This window comes from Psammomys obesus, unplaced genomic scaffold (genome assembly GCF_907164565.1).
Source record: "Psammomys obesus unplaced genomic scaffold, mPsaObe1.curated_primary_1811, whole genome shotgun sequence".
Classification (NCBI taxonomy): Eukaryota; Metazoa; Chordata; class Mammalia; order Rodentia; family Muridae; genus Psammomys; species Psammomys obesus.
This window is the reverse complement of record NW_026596079.1, coordinates 28813253-28832920: the sequence shown is the minus strand read 5'-3', so window position 1 is coordinate 28832920 and position 19668 is coordinate 28813253. Positions and strand designations below refer to the sequence as shown.

The 19668-nt window shown below is 35.8% G+C and overlaps 1 protein-coding gene across 1 annotated transcript in view; it reads right to left on the bottom strand.

The window, feature by feature from the left end:
• The window catches only part of Csmd3 (CUB and Sushi multiple domains 3), a gene marked incomplete at its 5' end in the record, with an annotated part of 1006505 nt that overhangs the window by 635877 nt on the left and 350960 nt on the right, over positions 1-19668 (bottom strand). Inside the window, 2 exons of the mRNA XM_055626685.1 lie at positions 10224-10336; positions 17683-17786. Coding sequence (XP_055482660.1) covers positions 10224-10336; positions 17683-17786 — 217 coding nt within the window. The remainder of the gene's footprint in view (positions 1-10223; positions 10337-17682; positions 17787-19668) is intronic.

Genomic DNA, 19668 nt, shown 5'->3' with positions numbered 1-19668 from the left:
AAAAAAAAGAAAGGAAAAACCACTTTCATTACTAAGTAGGTATAGTTATAATAAAACTTAACTTTGGGTTAAAAATATGTAACTAAATGATTTTCAGTCTTTTGCTATCAATCTACCTCATCACCAGCATGTGTCTTAATTAGTTAGAAGATTTGGGTTTGAGGAAAGAATGTCCTCTTTACCCATCAGCTGTTCGCTGAGGCATAGAGACACTGAGTTCACTTTAAACCATAAAAATTAATGACTCTAAATATTAAAAAAGCAGTCACCTTTAATGAAAATATTCCATTTAAAAATTATAGGTCATTCCACAAAACCAGCTGGCATCATCAAAATTTTAAGCTCTCATCATGCACTTTAGTTAAAAGCTATTTCAAAATTTAAATGTCTAAATAAATTTAAATTTCTGGTAAGAGTTATGGCAATATAGAGTTTTTGAGGCCACAGTCTGTAAACACACAATTCAACTTAAATTTGATTCACATCAATTACTTTATTCATAGTTTAGCTATAAAATTATTCCACACTTGAGAGGATGATTATAATGATATCAGAAGGCCAGACACTTGCTTATCAAAGTGAATATAATTTTTACTTGAAAAACACTCCCATATGACTGAGCTTAAATATGCCATTTCAATGCTTAATGTCTAAAAGAAGATATTATAAATTTTAGAGCCCTATAAGCATTCCATTTAAAAGAATCATGGAAATTTTTTATTCTTTTTCTTCTTATTATCATTTATTACAATTTATTCTATTCTAAGAAGATGATTTCTATTGAAGATGTGGTAGGTTTTGCCACTTATGTAAGTATGTGTGTGCTGCGTATGTTATATCTTTATGTGTCTTCTGAGGTAATGGGAGATTGTTAATTTAACTTGACTTTTTGTTGTTCCCTATGATATTCACACTGATTAGCATCTGCAGCATCTGCTTCTAAAAACCCTTCAAGTTTACCTGGTATATAATATTCAATAATTGAAAACAGCAGGAAGTCGGTAAAGTTAGACTCGTGTCTCTGTTCTGTGGCTGGTTAATGAGTCATTTGTGTTCATTCATTCATTCTTCCTTTATACATGAAACAGAAAATTGCAAGTTCACATTCACCAGAGAATGGCTTCAGCTATTGAGCAAAGTAAAGTTTTTATTATTATAGTGCTTACATCTTAGTTGTTTCATATGTAAAAATGACTAATAGTTCTCATCTCTTGCAATTTTAATGAAATCTAATGAGTTGATGTAGGCAAAAAGACTGGTATATATACAAGGACCTGGATAAATATTCATTACGTTTTCATGAGTCTTCAGGTTTTAAGATAAAAAATGGAAATATTTCCAAAAGCCATGCACTGTTACTCGACTAATATGTCCATTGTATATAGCCCCCTCCATTTTATTTATTATCTTGTCAGTATGTATTAGAAATAATTGTTTACAAAAGTAAACAAACAGAATGTGTCTAAGGATATCAGGGAAAGGGAAATATATTTTTTGGGTTTTCATATGGGAATTCTAATGCTGTATCTTGAGTCATGGTTTATGTGATACATTACTCTGTTAGTGCTGTTTATACTTAACATAGACATTATTGATTTTGAAAAACCAATATATTTAACTTTTAGAGAGTCTGGTGTCATTTTATTCGAAGCGTTTGTAATCAGTGTTGTATGGTATACTTGAAAACTTTAACCTCAAAACATTATATACAATATAATAAATATATAACATTATAATATAATATAATAATATAATATGTTTCAATTGAGGTTAATTCAAAGTTATGTTTATTTCAGTTCTATTTTACTGATTAAAAACATATACTCTCCTCTTCTTGCACTTAATGTAGATACTGTCTAATCCACATTGTAGAAGATTGAATAGGACCCATGTTTTGAATGTTTGACCCGTAGTAAGTGGCACTATTTGAGGTTGTGGCCTTGTTGGAAGAGGTGTGACCTTATTGAAAGAAGTGTGTTATGTGGTGGTAGGTTATACAGTCTCATATGTTCAAGCTATGCCCAGGTTGACTCTTGGTCTCTTTTTGCTGTCTGTGGATCAAGATGTTGAACTCTTAGTTCCTTTTCCAGCACCACATTAACATACACACTCTCATGTTTCCTGCCATGATGATAGTGGTCTTAGCCTCTGAACTATAAGACACCCTCAATTAAATATTCTATTTTATAAGAATTTTTGTATTCATAGTGTCTTTCCACAGCAATAAAACCAAAACTAAGATACAAAGAGAGACAGCATAACATAATACATGTTAAAGCAAAAATTCTAAAATTGTGGACAGCTAACTCAAGCAAATGTATTTTATTACATACTCATATAGTTTCCCTTCCTCTTACAGAGTATACTCTTAGAATGTTTGACATCATGCCCATATTTTGAATGCTTTCCTATTTTTTTCCTATTTTATTTCTATATCTCAGGAACATGAGAAGCAGTCTAATCATTTAATTTCACAAGGTATAAATCTATTTGCAATATATGTTTAGAGAGACAGTTTGGATTGAAATGAAGTTTTCTTCAGATTAAAGTTTCTCAACCTCTCTTTTGGGTAATTAAATGAAACTCATACTCATATATATGAATATATGCATATATGTGAATGATATCACATATTTAAAAAAACATATAGAAGGTATGTTCCATTAGCAAAGTAATGGAGATAGGTTCTATAGAGTCCATTTTCTGTGGTCCTAATAACCATGTCTAGTATAAATTCTAGTATAAATTCTTTCTTTTGACTAGACCTGAAGTATAATCAGAAATTGGCATGACATATGTGCTACCATTTTACCAGTAGGCATAACATGTCAGGCCAGTAGTTATCATAGCTCTCTTTTTTTTTCACAAGTAGATAAGACTTTTGATCAAGTTTTTACTCATCACCATGTATGACAACTTCTCTCAGTAATGAAGCTAGCCTGTGGGGATAGAGCTTCCAGGTCATTATCAGCTTGATATCTCTGTATTCTGTGGCTCAAGTCTATGATGATCTCAGCAGGAGGGTGTTAGCAGGTTCTTTAGAGGTAGTCAAGAGTGGTTGCAACAGTCCATAACCAACAACACTAACGGTAGTAATCTAAGTAGTCTACTCTCAGAAAGGCACATTTAGTTCTTTGTCTAATGTTATCTAGTGGTGGTAGTGGTGTCCCTTTGTGGGGTGGCTACGCTATGCCCACAGATTAGTGCATCTTCTCAGTCTTCATCCCTTATCAGAGAAGCCTCCTTATGTAGTAGAGACCTACAAGAAGTCAGGGTGAATTCAGAAAATAACAGGATGCTGTGTCTCAGCAGTAAATGTGGCATCTCTATCAGACCCTGTCCTTTCAAAATTAAAAAGATCATTTTGGAAGAGGGAGTGATAAGAATGTAATAACAAGAGGCAATGGATAACTGCAAGTAAACAATGTTTACCAGAAACAACAGGACAGCTGAACATATGAACTCATATTTGCTCTGACAGCATGAACAAGTCCTAACCAAAATAAAGGCAGAAATTCCAGCACAAAGAGGTTGAAGAGGGAAGTTGGTCAGGAAGTACCATCCCTAGCTGAGGAGCTATTGGAAATTGGTGGTTTGAAGGAAAGTTATGTGTGTTTGTGTGTGTATGTGCATGCATGTGTGCTAGCTAATTTTTTTAATTTTTTATTAATTACACTTTATTCATTTTGTATCCCCCCATAAGCCCCTCCCTCCTCCCCTCCCGATCCCACCCTCCCTCCCCTTTCTGCATGCATGCGTGTGCTAGCTAATTAATTAGTTAATTGGTTGGTTAGTTAGTTAATTCATTTGTTTGCTTCTTTCTCTTTCTCTCTTTCCTTCTTTTCTTCCTTCCTTCTTTCCTTCCTTCCTTCCTTCCTTCTTTCTTTCTTCCTTTCTTTCTTTGTGTCTCCTGGTAGGTAAACCTTGCTTCATTGAATGGTCTCACACCTATCTGTTGTCAGGATCATAATTTTTTTTCCAAACACTGACAGCAAGGCCCCATTGCTGAAGACAACATCCATACAACACACTGAACGTGGAGAGGTCAAGCTGGTACCTACATAGAATATTTATTCAATCATTGTAGTGTGTTTGGTATAGGAAGGTATTTTACAGGATAACATAAAAGAAACATAAACTCCAACCCAACACAAACTCTTTTATCAACAATGCTGTTCTCTCTTAAACAAACACAGAGAGAAATTCATGGTAGGGCTATTGCAGCACAAAGCTTGTGGGTACAACCAACATCCTGTTTGACTTAAGGCCCATTCTACAAGGCGGAACTCATACCTGACACTGCTTTGATGACTGAGAAGCAGAGACTAGATAGTCCAGAAACATAGGTTAAAACAAAATACTAATGATATTTTTTAAAAAAATGGCAGTGATAAAATGACTTCTAATAATACCTGTTTTACTCATAACTCAATATCTTATTCAGCCATCATCAGAGAAGCCTTTTCCTGCAGCAGATGGGAACAAATACAGAGACCCACAGTCAGACATTATACAGAAAGAGTGGGAAGACCTTGGAACACACTGCTCTAAATGGATGTGTAGCCTTGGCTATCCTGGACTCACTTTGTAAACCAAGCTGTCCTTGATCTCAAAGGGACCTGCTTGCTTCTGCCTTCCCAAATGCTGGGATTATAGGCATGCGCCCATGCCCTGCTACAAGCTTAGTATATTTAGGTTGCTAGTGCACATTGTGCACTACAGAATTTGAAACTACCTAGCATAAACTATGATTTTACTTTGACCTCAAAATTTAAATAATAGAGAATTCTAAACACGTTTTTCACTGTAGAAAATATGGGGAAATGACCTTCTTAAAATATTTTACTTACTATCCTCCCCTTCTTTCATAAGATTCCCTGCACTCTGCCCAAAGTTTGGCTATGCATCTCAGCATATGTTTTGATACCCCACTGGGTGGAGTCTTTTAGAGGGAACAGAAGCTCCGCAAGGGGAGCAACAGAACCAAAAATCTGGTCACAGAGGTCTTTTCTGAGACTGATACTCCAAACAAGGACCATGAGTGGAGATAACTTAGAACGCTTGCACATAAGAAGCCCAAGGCAGCTCAGTATCCAAGAGGGTTTCCAGTAATAGTACCAGGGACCACCTCTGACATGAACTCATGGGCTAGCTCTTTGATCACCTCCACCTGAAGGGGAACAGCCTTACCAGTCCACAGAGGAAGACAAAGAAGCCAGTCCTGATGAGACCTGACAGACTATGGTCAGATGGAAAAGGAGGAGGACCTTCCCTATCATTTGACTGGGAGAGGGTCATAGAAGAAGAAGAGCAAGGAAAAGTGGAATTGGGAGGGAATGAGGAAGGAGGCTACAGCTGAGATACAAAGTGAATAAACTGTAACTAATAAAAAAATAAAAAATATTTTACTTATAATTATTTACATGGGAAAATCATTCAGTCATCCTAACTGAATGAATATTTGGGATGCCATAGCAATATGATTAATGATAATGTCACTGCAAGAAAAGTTGTATCTTTTATTTGGCTACATAGTACTTGTTTTAGAGTGTTTTTTAACTATAAAGTAGTCATTTGTAAAATTAGAGTTAAGATAGGTATTAAAGAATGGGACATGCTTGAAGTTGGGCTTTAGAGAGGGGTTGGTAAAATAATAGGTTAAAATTAGAACAGAGACATATGGAATCTAAAATGTATCCTAGGATATAATGGTGAATTCAGACAATAATATATAACTAAGAGTTTAGAGGAGAAGATAAAGGAAAAAATTGGAAGATTGCTGGCAATAAGTGGGTTAGATTAGAAGGAACCTGACGGAAATGATTGAGAAAGATACGGTAATTTTTCACTTAAAATTTCTTGGATTGATTTCAGATGTATCCTTTCCATGGCTATACATGAATTTCTGTGTTTTATGCTTCATCACTAAATTATAATCTTCTTGAAAGATTATATCCCATAACACATTCAATAATTGATGTATAAACAGATGGTTGGAATAACTTTTTTCTCTCTTTTTTTCTTATTTTATTTTCAGTTTTGTTCTTTATTATAATTAATTAAAATTTATTCTCTTTTTAAAAAATTATTTATTTATTTATTTATTTTTAAAACAGTTTATTGACTTTGTATCCCAGCTGTAGCCTCCTCCCTCACCTCTTACCAATCCCACCTTCCCTCTCTCTTCTTCTCCCATACCCCTCCCTCAGTCCACTGACAGGGGAGGTCCTTTTCCCCTTCCATCTGATCCTAGCTAATCAGGTCTCATAAGGACTGGCTTCATTGTCTTCATTTTTTGGCTCAATGGTTTAGAGCACTGTCTGCCTATCAGGTCTAGGGTTGGATCGTAGGTGAGTAGGACTTCCCTTATCAGTGGACTTGGAGAGGTGCTTGGGAGGAGATGAGGGTGGGATTGGGAGGGAATAAGGGAGGGGGCTACGGCTGTGATACAAAGTGAATAAACTGTAATTAATAAAAAAATAAAAATAATAAATGGGGTAAGCAAAATGCAATAAAAGATTTCACCACACCACACAATACACACACACACACACACACACACACACACACACACGAAACAAACAACAACAACAAAAAACCCTGTTCTTTCAGAGCTCCTGAGTTCAATTCTCAGCAACCACATGGTGGCTCACAACCATCTATGCTGGGATCTGAAGCCCTCCTCTGGCATAAAGGTGTGTATGCAGATAAAGATTTAAAAGTAAATTATTCACCTTGAATCCAAGCTGTAGCCCACTCTCTCATCTCCTCCTGTTTCACCCTCCATATGTCTCTCTCTAGATGACCCTCCCCTAGTCCACTGATGGGGAAGTCCTCCTCACCTACTATCTGAGCCTAGCCTATCAGATCTCACGAGGACTATTTGGATCTTCATTCTCTGTTGCCTATTTAGGGGCAAGTTGATCAAAGAGCCAGCCACTGAGTAGATGTGAGAGACAGCCCCTGATCCTCCTACTAGGGAAATCCACATGGAAACAGAGTAGTCAATGGGTTACATCTGAGCAAGGGATCTAGGTCTTCTCCACGCATGGCCCTTGGTTAATTCATCAGTATTTGCAGAACCCCTGAGGCCAGAGTTTTGCTCTGTTGGTCCTTTGTGGAGCTCCTGTCCCCTCCAGATCTTTCTATATCCCCCTTCTTCCATAAGATTCCCTGCACTATGCCCAAAGTTTGACTATGAGTCTCAGCATCTACTGTGATACAACCACTTTGGAAATCAATCTGGAATTTTCTCAGAATATTAGGAATAATGCTACTTCAAGATCCAACTATGCCATTCCTAGACATATATCCAAAATGTGCTCAAGTATACAACAAAGACATTTATTCAACCATGTTTGTAGCAGCTTTATTCATAATAGACAGAATGTGGAAACAACCAAGATATCCCTCAACTGAGGAATGGATATAGAAATTGTGGTACACTTATTCAATAGAATACTACTCAGCAATGAAAAACAAGGAAATCATGAAATTTGCAGGCAAATGGTGGAAGTAGAAAAGATCATCCTGAATGAGGTATCCCAGAAGTAGAGAGAAACACATGGTATATACGTACTTATAAGTGGATATTAGACATATATTATAAGATAAACATACTAAAATGCATAAATCTAAAGAAGCTAAGTAAAAAGGAGGATCCTGAGTAAGACGATCAATCCTCATTCAGAAAGGCAAAGGGGGTAGACATCAGAAAAGGGAGAAAATGGGGATCCGGACAGGCGCCTACCACAGAGGGTCTCTGAAAGACTCTACCCAGCAGGGTATCAAAGCAGATGCTAAAACTCAAAGCCAAACTTTGGGCAGAGTTCAGGGAATCTTATGAAAGACAGGGGAGATAGAAAGACCTTGAGTGGACAGAAGCTCCACAAGAAAAGCAACAGAACCAAAATGTCTGGACACAGGGGTCTTATCTGAGACTGATACTCCAACCAAGGACCTTCATGGAGATAACCTATAACCCCTGCACATATGTAGCCCATGTCAGCTCAATGTCCAAGTGGGTTCTCTAGTAAGAACAGGGGCTGTCTCTGACATGAACTCAGTGGCTGGCTCTTTGATCACCTCCCCCTGAGAGGGGAGCAGCCTTACCAAGCCACAGAGAAAGAAGATCCAAACAGTCCAGATGCTACAGCTGAGATGGAAAGTGAATACATTTAATACATAAAAAAAATTATAAAAAGATCCAGATATACCACTCCTGGGCATATATATTCAAAAGATGTTCAATCACACAAAGACATTTGTTCAACCATGTTTTTAGCAGCCTTATTCGTAATAGCCATAATCTGGAAACAACCCAGATGTCCCTCAGTTGAGGAATGGATACTGAAATTATGGCACTTTTACACAATGAAATACCACTCAGCAATTAAAAACAAGGAAACCAGGAAATTTGCAGGCAAATGGTGGGAACTAGAAACAATCATCTTGAGTGAAGTAACTCAGAAGCAGAAAGACAAACATGGCTTATACTCACTTCTGAGTGGATATTAGACCTATAATATAGGAAAAAAAAAACAATAAAAACTGTAATCCTAAAGAAGCTAAACAACAAGGCGGACTCTAGAGAAGAGGCTTAATCCTCATTTAAAGGGGCAAACAGGACATATATCAGAAGTAGGAGAAGATAGGGAACAGGACAGGAGCCTTTCACAGGGTCCTCTGAAAAACTCTACCCATCAGGGTCTCAAAGCAGATGCTGGGACTCATAGCCAAACCTTGGAATAACTCTTAATCACTATTGTTAAATCCCAAAGAAAAAGAGAGTAAAGTAATGCTGATTTGGGCTCCTTTACAATGAACCTCCACCCTTGAACAACAATGGAACAGAGAACTGTAGAAAGGTCAATAGAATCCCTCTGCCACTACAACCTCATCCTGAGTTTCAATAACTTTCTTGTTGAAGTACTATCATTAATGATTAATATATTTTCTGAACCAGCTATAGATTTTATGACAAATCCCTTTCACAGGGTTGGAAAAATGATGAAAAATTAAAGGAATGTAAGGATGTTTGTCTCACTTCTTTGTTTAAAGTGAAGAAGAAAGAAAAAAAATGAAGTAAATATTTCCAGCACAAGCTTACTAGTTTTTGCATTTGTAAATTTGTTTTAGTTAGTCAGAAAAGTTGTGTATTTTAATTAGAGCAGGAATATGTTTTAAACCACAGTCAAATGAACTTTTTTTTTATTTAACTGACATTTATACAGATTTCTAGAACTCTTCAAATTAAGGTAGTACTAAATTTAGTCACAAGTAAAAATCATAGAATGAATGTGTCCTGTCTCCCAGACAGCATCATGCTATTCATTTCCTATGTCCAGACACAAAGGAATGACAATGCCCGAGAAAGAAAACTGATGAAGTTATTATTATTCAGACAAGAAAAAAATCACAGCCATTGTTAATTGATAGGACAGAGAATTATTTTGCCACAACAGTAATAATAAATTCAAGATACATAACATTTATTCGTCTCATTCACATGTACCCTTCTAGAATTCTGATTTATTTGCATTTTTTTAATATTTACATATTATTTCAGGTAGAATTACACATTTGCATATTTCTGTGTATTGTGTGTCCATGTTGAGTTTAATCAGAGTCTGGTAAGTGTTAAAATATTTCTGATTGTAATGTACTTTTGCCTAATCTAAATAAAACTAGAACAATTTTCATATTCATATACAATTAATTCTTATCTGTATCAACACCATACTGAGATGGTTAGTACTAATTTAAAAACAAAATGAAATCTGTGACTTTCTTGAAAGTGATTTTCAACACTAACATTATACATTTGACCTAAAAGATTAAAACAACATAGCACGCATGACTTTTGAAGATTTGATTCATTTAAAAATACATCTATGTATTTAATAGTAGCTATTTTGCTAATCAAATTATTTAAACAGCATAAATTCCCTTTATAGTCTGTGAAAGTCTGGTATTCCATTATGATTGAAGCCTAGTGTGAGAAATGAGGTATGAAAAACAGACATGTTTTAAAGGAAAACTATTTTTAATATGTAACATCTACATCTACAGTGGTAGAGAAAATGATATTTTCAATGTATTGTTCATGATATTGTTGAAAACATATTTTCCTTCACTTGGTAGATTCAATTAAACCTGAATTTAAAAGTATGTTCTGGCTGTATTATGATAACATATTTTCTGCAGAAGCAATTCATCCTTACCTTTGTAGTTAACCTTGAAGCCAACAGAACCAACACTTTCATCTGTTTGAAGATGCAGCCACATTTGGCTTCTCATGCTCACTATCAGGTCTGGCACAAAGCTCCCAGTCAGCCTAAAAAAAGATTAACAAAGAAAGGATAGATGAATTACTAAAGTACCCTTTGCATGCAAATTAAGAAAAAAGTTTCCTTCATTCCTTTCTATGTTGGAAAAAATAAAACTTTCTAGCTTAAATAGCTATGTTCTGTTGTAACATAAGAGATAAAACACACAATTTAGTGATCAAGCTTTATAATTTAAAAATACCATTTCATGTGTTTAACTGGGTTAGATCTTTCATGTCCCCAGGGAAAGATTACTATAGCATCAGAGAGTTTTATACTTTCTTTTGAACTAAAAAGGGAAAGTAGATCTATAAAGATCTTTAAGCATTTTTAGTACTCTAAAAACTATCAATTAATCTTCAAATTCCACAGAACTTTGTTGTAGAGTTTTTGAGAGTTATCAAAATGCTGTTCCATATAATAGATCCTGAAAAAATGTGCTCTAACTCTGTAGTTTACATAGTAAATAAATGATGTTTCATGTAATTACTATTAAAATGGGTATTCAGGATAGTTTTATGTGAATTTGACAGAAGCTAAAGTTTTCTGAGACAAGGGAAGGTCAATTAAGAAAACATTTCCGTTAGATATTAGCTAGTGATTTGATAGGGAAGGGTTCAACCCATTTTTGGTGGTACAATCCCTGGGTTGGTGGTCCTGAGTTCTGTAAGGAAGCAGGCTAAGCAATCCATGAGGAGCAAGCCAGTATGCAGCACTTCTCATTGGCTTCTGCACCAGCTCCTGCTCCAGCTTTCTGCCATGTATGAGTGTCTGTCCTGACTTCCTTTGATGATAAATGGAAGAATAAGCTGAATAAACCCTTTGCTCCCCAACTTGCTTTCAGTCATGGTGTTTCATCACAGAAATAGTAACCCTAACCAAGAGGATGGGTGGCATGTAATTTTACTTAAAATAACATCCTTCTCATCTGATGTAGCATAACCGCCTCCCCACATGAATAATGCACACTCAGAAATGTGCTGTTTTTGAACTATGGAAAAAGAAAATTACTTCCTATTCCTTCTCTCATTAAAAATGTTGTATCATATAATTGGATAGGAGCCAGGGGTCAAGCAAAGGTGAAATCAAATGAGAAAATCAGACATTTGGAGCTGGAAAGAGATTCAATATAGAATAAAAAAATAAGGAGAACAGACTTACTATAGAGTAAATATCTATGTTGTATAGATTCTCAGTTTCATAGCAAAAATGTAAGTTTTTCAAAAGAGAAATCTCTTATTATTTGCCTATTTTATTGCTAAAACCACAAACATGGTTGCAACACTAACTCAATGAAGAAAATTTTAAGTTTCCTTTAGTAACAAAAAGGCATTCTCAGAGAGGCGCACAAATATGTCTCCTGCCTGGTCTGTACAATATAACTAATCCAGATGAGGGCAGTATGGATGACCACAGGCTTCAACAAAGCCTAGAGATGACAGTGAATAACCCTGATCTCAAGACCTCTAAGGAAACTAGAAAGGTGACCTTTAAATACTGCATGTTAAGAACAGCTACATCACCAGTGCCCATCTCTAGTGGAATTAAACACAAAGAAATTCAATAAAATATTCTTATATAAATTATTGTGATATAATTGGGGGTGACATATGTTTAAGTGGACCACTGCAATAGGGAAGATATTGTCAAACATTGTATTGTATTAACTTTTTGTCTGCTGAAGAATTAGGAAATAATTATAGGATCATTCCCCACGTTGACACTACTTATTATATATGTATATACATATATTAGTAGCAAAATGTATATTCTTTTAACCTTTAAAGTTTCACAGACTTTCATTGAAAACCTTTGAAAAGCAAAAGCACAATTGTTGCAATCTAATTCTGCCAACTCATATATGTAGCAAGTTAGCAGTTTGTCAGTCAATCAACAATGTTCTCCTCTCACAAGGAATATCTTTGAATTAGGTCTTGATCATGGATTTTCAATGTAGCAACAGAATTTTGGTGAGACACTGGTTATGGTGTGTTGAGCTATGATGAGAAATAAAAAAACCTTTTCAAAAATGAGAATTCAAACACAGATTCAAAACAGTAAACTGACTCAGTTTGAAATCTGTGTATGAGAATAAGTAAATACAATGTGCATTAGTTACACTATATGTAGCATACCAACCTTCTGTATCATGATGAATATTAAAATTGTGTTGTGTGTTTGTCAGTTATGAACTGTACTAATAGCCACAGCCTGAAGAATGGAGTGTTGCCATTTCACAAAGAACACACAAGTTAAATTGCTCCCATTCTCTTAATTCTCCTACTGTACTTGCATTTCCTGATTTTCAGTTCACCTCTGCCTTTAAAAAAATGAACTCCACACTTGAAGTGAAAGTATAAATATCAAACTTCCAAGTATTAGTCACAATAGATTTGGAAAACTGGCAATAATATGTTTCTCTTAGATGAATAGAAGTATTTTTAAAAGTTCAAGAACTTCTGTGCCAGGAATGTCTTTTGCCTTGAAGCCATCCCTCTAACGTAGGAAAAATAAGAAGGAAGAAATATGTTTTCCAGTTCCAATGCCAGTTTAAGCAAGGCACAGGGCTCCATGATTTCACTTCCAGCTTGGCACAGAGCAGGTAGAATTCTATTTTTCATCTGGATCAGGACAAGAAACCATGTGTGATGGATTACAGCTGTCTGCTTTTATGAAAGAGTGAGGTTTATATTTCTTTGGTGGAGTATGCTTAGTATATTTCATATGGATGCACATTACAGTATATTTTAATCCATATTTAATCCTATATTTTGAGTGAAGCATTAGCTGTACTTGTTAGTGATTTCATTTTTAATTGCATTTTCTTGTCATTGGATATCTCTCTTAAAACTGCACTTTGCATGCAACTTCAGTAGACAATTCTTTTCAAAGGACTTGATTTAAATTCCAATTGTCTCTGCTGTTTTGAGCATCTACCATCCCTGACACTCAAGAATGTTTGGGGCCCAAATCTGGAGTCAGTCTTAGGTCATTCATATAAGGCTCTCAAATGATTCTTCAAATAATTTTAATGCATGCTTTTGAATGTTTTGTTTGTGACTAAATGAACTTCAATATGTTTATGTACAAACATAGTAACTTCAGTGTGCATTCATGCTGTGCTTTAAACCTCCTGGTTAGTCTCTTTATGTAGAATGAAAGCATAAGAGCCCTAGATAAATGCACTCAGAAATCTTACTTAAGCTCTGAAACAGAAACTGAAATAAAGGCAGGGGCTATTAAATATCTATTAGGCTCAATGCCTGATCTTTATATTCACTCAAAACATTTTTGTTACATCCATTAGAGAACAATAGCTTTTCTATATCCCAGCAATTTTCTTTGTGTCATATAAACATGTAACTATTGCTTTTTATGAAAATGCATTCAATATTTTCTTTTCCAAGGCTATGAAAAGTGAGGCATTTGTTTTTTCTGCAGTACTCGCAATTCACTGAAGATAGTGACTGCTGGAAAAATAGCTTAAAAAATCCTGTAATAGCATTTGCAATTATATTTTATAAAGAGTCAACAACCTGAAAGAATAATGTATATTCATCATATTTAGAAAATAAATCTATAATTGTTGAAATGGAGTCACTGCTGCACATGGGTCAAAGGTTTTAATTTACTGGTTATTTCAAAGTATAATGTTTAAATATAATGATTCTTGTCATTAAATTTGGTGGACAAGATTTTTGACACATATATGTTGATCTTCACCTATTGATTGTTTATTTTTGTGAGAACAAATATAGTTTATTTAAATACTCTCTCCATGTTTTCCCTACTGTTTTTGTATTTTCTTTTGAATGGTCTACTATAGTACAGTTATTCCTGAGTAAAAATATCAATGAAATTAAAATATTTTAATAAGTTGTTTGTATGCAATAAATGAGCATATACACAAAGAAAGCCATTGCAAATGAGAAGGAAATATTTTTTCTTTTTGTATTATTTTTTAAATTTTAATCATAGGTCATTCACTAGTATCCCAGCTATAGCCCCCTCCCCCTTTCCCTCCCAATCCAATCTCCCTCCCTCATCTCCTCCCTGCTCCCTTCCAAGTCCACTGACAGGGGAGGTCTTCCTCCCCTTCATTCTGACCTTAGCTTATCAGGTATCCTCAGGACTGGTTGCGAAGTCCTTATCTGTGACCTAGCAAGGCTGCTGCTTCCTCAGGGGGGAGGGCAAGCTCATTGAGCCAGTCATTGAGTTCATGTGAGAAATAATCCTTGTCCCCCTTACTAGGGAACCCACTTGAGTACTGAGCTACCATGGACTACATCCTAGCAGGAGTTTGAGAAGGAAATTTTTTTCCACTGAAATCATCAGCCTTTTTTACAATAGATGGATATAAAAATAATAAAGAATGAAACTAGACAAAAAGTTAATAGTCTATAAATTTAACATTTATATTAAGAGCTGGAGAGGACAGGAGCTCCACAAGGAGAGCAACAGAACAAGATAATTTGAACACAGGGAACTTCCCAGAGACTCATACTCCAACCAAGGACTATTTGTGGAGATAACCTAGAACCCCTGCACAGATGTAGCCCATGGCAGTTCAGTGTCCAAGTGGGTTACATAGTAATGGGAAGAGGGACTGCCTCTGACATAATCTGATTGGCCTGCTCGTTGATCACCTCTCCCTGAGGGGGGAGCAGCCTTACCAGGCCTCAGAAGATGACAATGCAACCACTTTTGATGAGAACTGATAGACTAAGATCAGAAAGGAGAGGAGAACCTCCCCTATCAGTGGACTTGGGGAGTGGCATGCATGCAGAAAGGGGAGGGAAGGTGGGATCAGGAGGGGGTGGAGGGAGGAGCTTATGGGGGGATACAAAATGAATAAAGTGTAATTAATAAAAAAATTTAAAAAAAAAGAAAAATAAATAAATCACCTTGGACACAGCTAAAAAAAAAAAAAAAAGATTCAGTAGTGGCACTGATATCTTGGTAGTGACCAAGAGTGGCCTAACAGGATTCAAACCCCACTCAACAAGAGAGAAACTGCCTGGTACTTGAGATCTTGTCAACTTCTTATGGACTGAGAGGTCATAGATTTTAAAGGAAAACCTATGCATACTACTTTTCTCAAATAACGTAAACCCTAACTGGATTTTTTAAAGATTTTTTTTTTAATTCATACAGCATTCTGCCTGTATGTGTGCTCTTGTACCAGATCTCACTATAGATGGTTATGAGTCACCATGTTGTTTCTGGGAATTGAACTCAGAACCTTTGGAAGAGCAGCCAGTGTTCTTAATCTCTGAGCCATCTCTCCAGTCCCCCAACTGCATTTTAAATCATTATTCCTATAGACACAGATGAGGGTAGTTCTCATCCCTAATCCAAGGAGCTTCTCTTTGTCGAAGACTGAAACCATTACAAAATAACACAGTGGGTTACAGTGCAGAGAACAAATGACTGCGGAGCGCACAATCCCAGTGGATCCTTCTTCCATATCTGAACTCCTGCATCTAAGGCTCAAGGAACATAATGAATGGGGGTGGGGAGGGGAGGTTGGGAGAGTCAGACAGATGTAAGTTCATGTATCCTAGAAATGGCAGGGAACGAATACCCATGATACTTAATGGCATGTCTGTCTACACAGTATCTAAACAATGGCAATACTAATAGACTAATACTGTTATCATGAAAAACAGGTAAATCTTATGGGTTACCATTCCTAGACAAAGAACAACAGACTATGAAGGAATGCCAAGTGTGGAAGACTAAGTCTTTCCCGTGAATCGCCTCCCTAATTAGTCATCTAACTCCAAGCAGTCTGCCAAGAAATCATACATATACAAGCATCACTACGTAGACTCAGTAGGTTGTGTTTATATATTTATACATGTAACAAAAAATAAAGAAAAAGAAGGCATGGATTTGAGAGGGCACAGTGTATGTGGAAGAGGATGCTGGGAGGAAAGGGAAGAACGATACATAATGATATTTCACTGAAATTTTTAAAAAGTCAGAAGTTCTCCTGTCAAAGAGTTTTACAGTTGAAACAGTCTTTTTAACATTAAGTTTGTTTGCCAGTTCTCCAGCTTCTAGGAGATGACTTGGTCACTGACAAAGTTGTATTGCTGTCCACTTTAATAGAGGAAATAAATTATATTTTCTCAGAACTATAATTCTGTTTATAAGAGACACATTTACTTGTTGTAGAATGAGGAACACAGAATGAAGTATGGTTTCACATGAAATTTTTAAATATTGACGTTATTTCTCAGAATAAGGAAAATGCATCAAGAGCTGAAGCCCACACAGTGCGCAAACTAAAGATGGTGGAAAGCAGCATTGCACGGGCAGGAAACTTGTACAATATTTATTTCACTTTTCTAAGAACATTGGAATACAAAGCCCTGGTTTTGTTGCCTGTGCTGTTCCACCTGATTACGTACCGGCGATAAAAGAGTACATCCTGCCACTGTTTCCATTTCTTAGCTGTTCTTGTGTCACCCACCTGTCTTTAACTCACTTTACTGATAATTAGCTGTGAGCATGTTCCTTTCACTTAAATACCCTGATACCATGGTCTCCCTTCATCTGGTTCTTGATCACATTCATTGGATGCAAGAAAACAATGGCCCCAAGCCTGGCCCCGAATAGAGAGAAAAACGGGATCTTAAATTCATTTCAATAAAGCCCTTTCCTCCCATTCCTAGTATCCCTTCCTTCTTTGACATTAAAAATGCTACCAGGAGAACAAAGCCCCCTGAATTAACTATCACAGAGATGAAGCAGCAAGCACAGAGCCTACTGGCGTCTGCACCAGGTACTCTGTGTATATATTATAGCTTTCAGTTTAGTGTTTTTTTATGGTACTCTTGAGTGTATGAATAACTAGATCTCTGATTCTTGTGCCTTCTCTTGGAGCTCTTTAATTTCTGTTGGTTGGCCTTTTCCAGGGTAGATGTGATTTTTCTTTTTTCTTTTCTTACTTTCTTTCTTCCTTCCTTTCTTTCTTTTTTACTTAATATATTTCATTTTGTCAACTTTGATTGTCATATGTTAGGAGGTTGTGTTTTTTTTGTTGTTTGTTTTTCTAATGAAAGACAGCAAGGGAGTAGATCTGGAGGGGAGGATAGGTAGGTATGAACTGGGAGTAGTAGAAAGATGGGAAACACTAATCAGGATGTATATTATGAGAAAATAATCTGTTTTCAATACAATGGAAAAACTGAAGGGAGAAAAAAAGCTACTGGTGTCTAGTATAGCATTTCAAGGGAGTTCTGTGCTAGTTGTGGTATAGGACAGCTTGAGTATTGAAAAATAATTTGAGAGTAAACGTTTTCAATTCTCAGTACACTGTGACAACCAGGAAACACTGACTACTTACACCTGAAGCACAGTCCTCGGGTCTCCAACTTCACCTCCATCACCAATAGTCAATGTGTCATAGCCAATCTCCAGATCAAATTCTTCAAAATTTATCTGTATAACCTAGTGATAAATAAAAACAGTCACCTTAAGAATACTGCATTATGTAATAGACACCAAAAAATTTAAGCAATGGCAGAAAAGTTTTAAAATAATATAAGACTATCTATGAAAATCACAGTTTGGCAGCAAACATCACCAAGGTATCCAGAGCTCTGCTACTATCTTACCACCTAGTTGTCTCTTGAGGTCTTTTAACTTCGGTATTAAATTTTCAATGAAATGGCATGATTCCTATTTTTAGAACACTCATTTTGATTTAAGCATGATTAATGCAAATTCACTTTGCAAAGGCTTTATAAAAAGTACATGTGGGAAGGAATGCTTTTCCACATACTTTTTTTTTTTTATAAACTTAACAGAGAAAAAAGTATGCAATTCTCCTTAACTGGTAAAATTTAAAAAATGTTAGAGCCAAATTTGAATCTCAATGAGTAGATTTAATGTTACAAGTTTATTTTATGTTTACTTTAGTAGCAGAATCCTTCAAGTATTACAAAATGTTTTCTCAAAACTGGAGGCATATGATTTGAGAGAGACACATTAGAATATAGCAGCTAATTTGGAATTGATTTTTACAAAAACATTTTTATACACTGTTTCTGTATTCATTTCAAAATAAAAATATAAACTGAAATGAAGTATTTAACATAACATTGAAAAACAAAGTAAGAATATGTGCAGAAAAAGTTGCATAAATGTGCATAAACACAACCATGCCGTCAGCAATAGACATTTATAATAAGGCCTTAATATCTCTGTATAAAAGAATAATTGTGAGAACTTTAATATTTAGAAAAGAGTGAAGAAAATATCATTTCAAATTCAAATAAAGCATAGGTAAAACATATTTAAAATTCAGTGGATCATCTACTCCTAAGGGGGTGGAGGAAGGGGAAGTACAGCCTTATCAGGCCACAGAGGAAGACAATGCAGCCAGTTCTGATGAGACCTGATAGGCTAGGGTCAGGTAGAAGGGGAGGAGGACCTCCCCTATCAGAAGACTAGAGGAGGGCCATGGGAGGAGAATTGAGAGAGAGGGCAGGATTGGGAGGGATGAGTGACTGGGCTACAGCTGGAATACAAAGTGAATAAACTCTAATGAATAATATATATATATATATATATATATATATATATATATATATACACACACACACACACACACACACACACACACACACACACACAAGTCCTTGACATGATTTGTTAGAGTTACACCAAGGTGCTTTTTGTCCTTTGTGGCTATTGTGACAGGTGTTGTTTCCCTAATTTCTTTCTCAGCTCATTAGACTTTTGCATACAGAAAGGCTACTGCTTTTTTTTTTTTTTTTTTTTTTAGTTAGTTTTGTATCCAGCCACTTTGCTGATGGTGTTTAACAGCTGTAGGAGTTCCCTGGTAGAATTTTTGGGGTTACTCGTTTCTACTATCCTATCATCTGCAAATAGTGATACTTTGACTTCTTCCTTTCAGGAATGAATTCCGTTGATCTCCTTTAATTGACTTACTGCTCTAGCAAGGACTTCAAGAACTATGGTGAAGAGATATGAAGAGAGTGAGCAGCCTTGCCTTGTCCTTGATTTCAGTGGGATTGATTTAATTTTCTCTCCATTTAGTTTGATGTTGGTTATAGGTTTGCTGTATATTTCTTTTACTCTATTTAGGTAAGTGCTTTGTATCCCTGATCTCTCCAGAACTTTAAACATAAATGAATGTTGGATTTTTTCAAGTGCTTTTTCAGCATCTAAGTACATTATCATGTGTTTTTTTTTTTCTTTCCAGTCTCTGAAGAAAGAATTAGAAGAAGATATCAGAAGATGGAAAGATCTCCCATGTTCATGCTTGGCAGGATTAACATAGTAAAAGTAGTCATCTTTCCTAAAG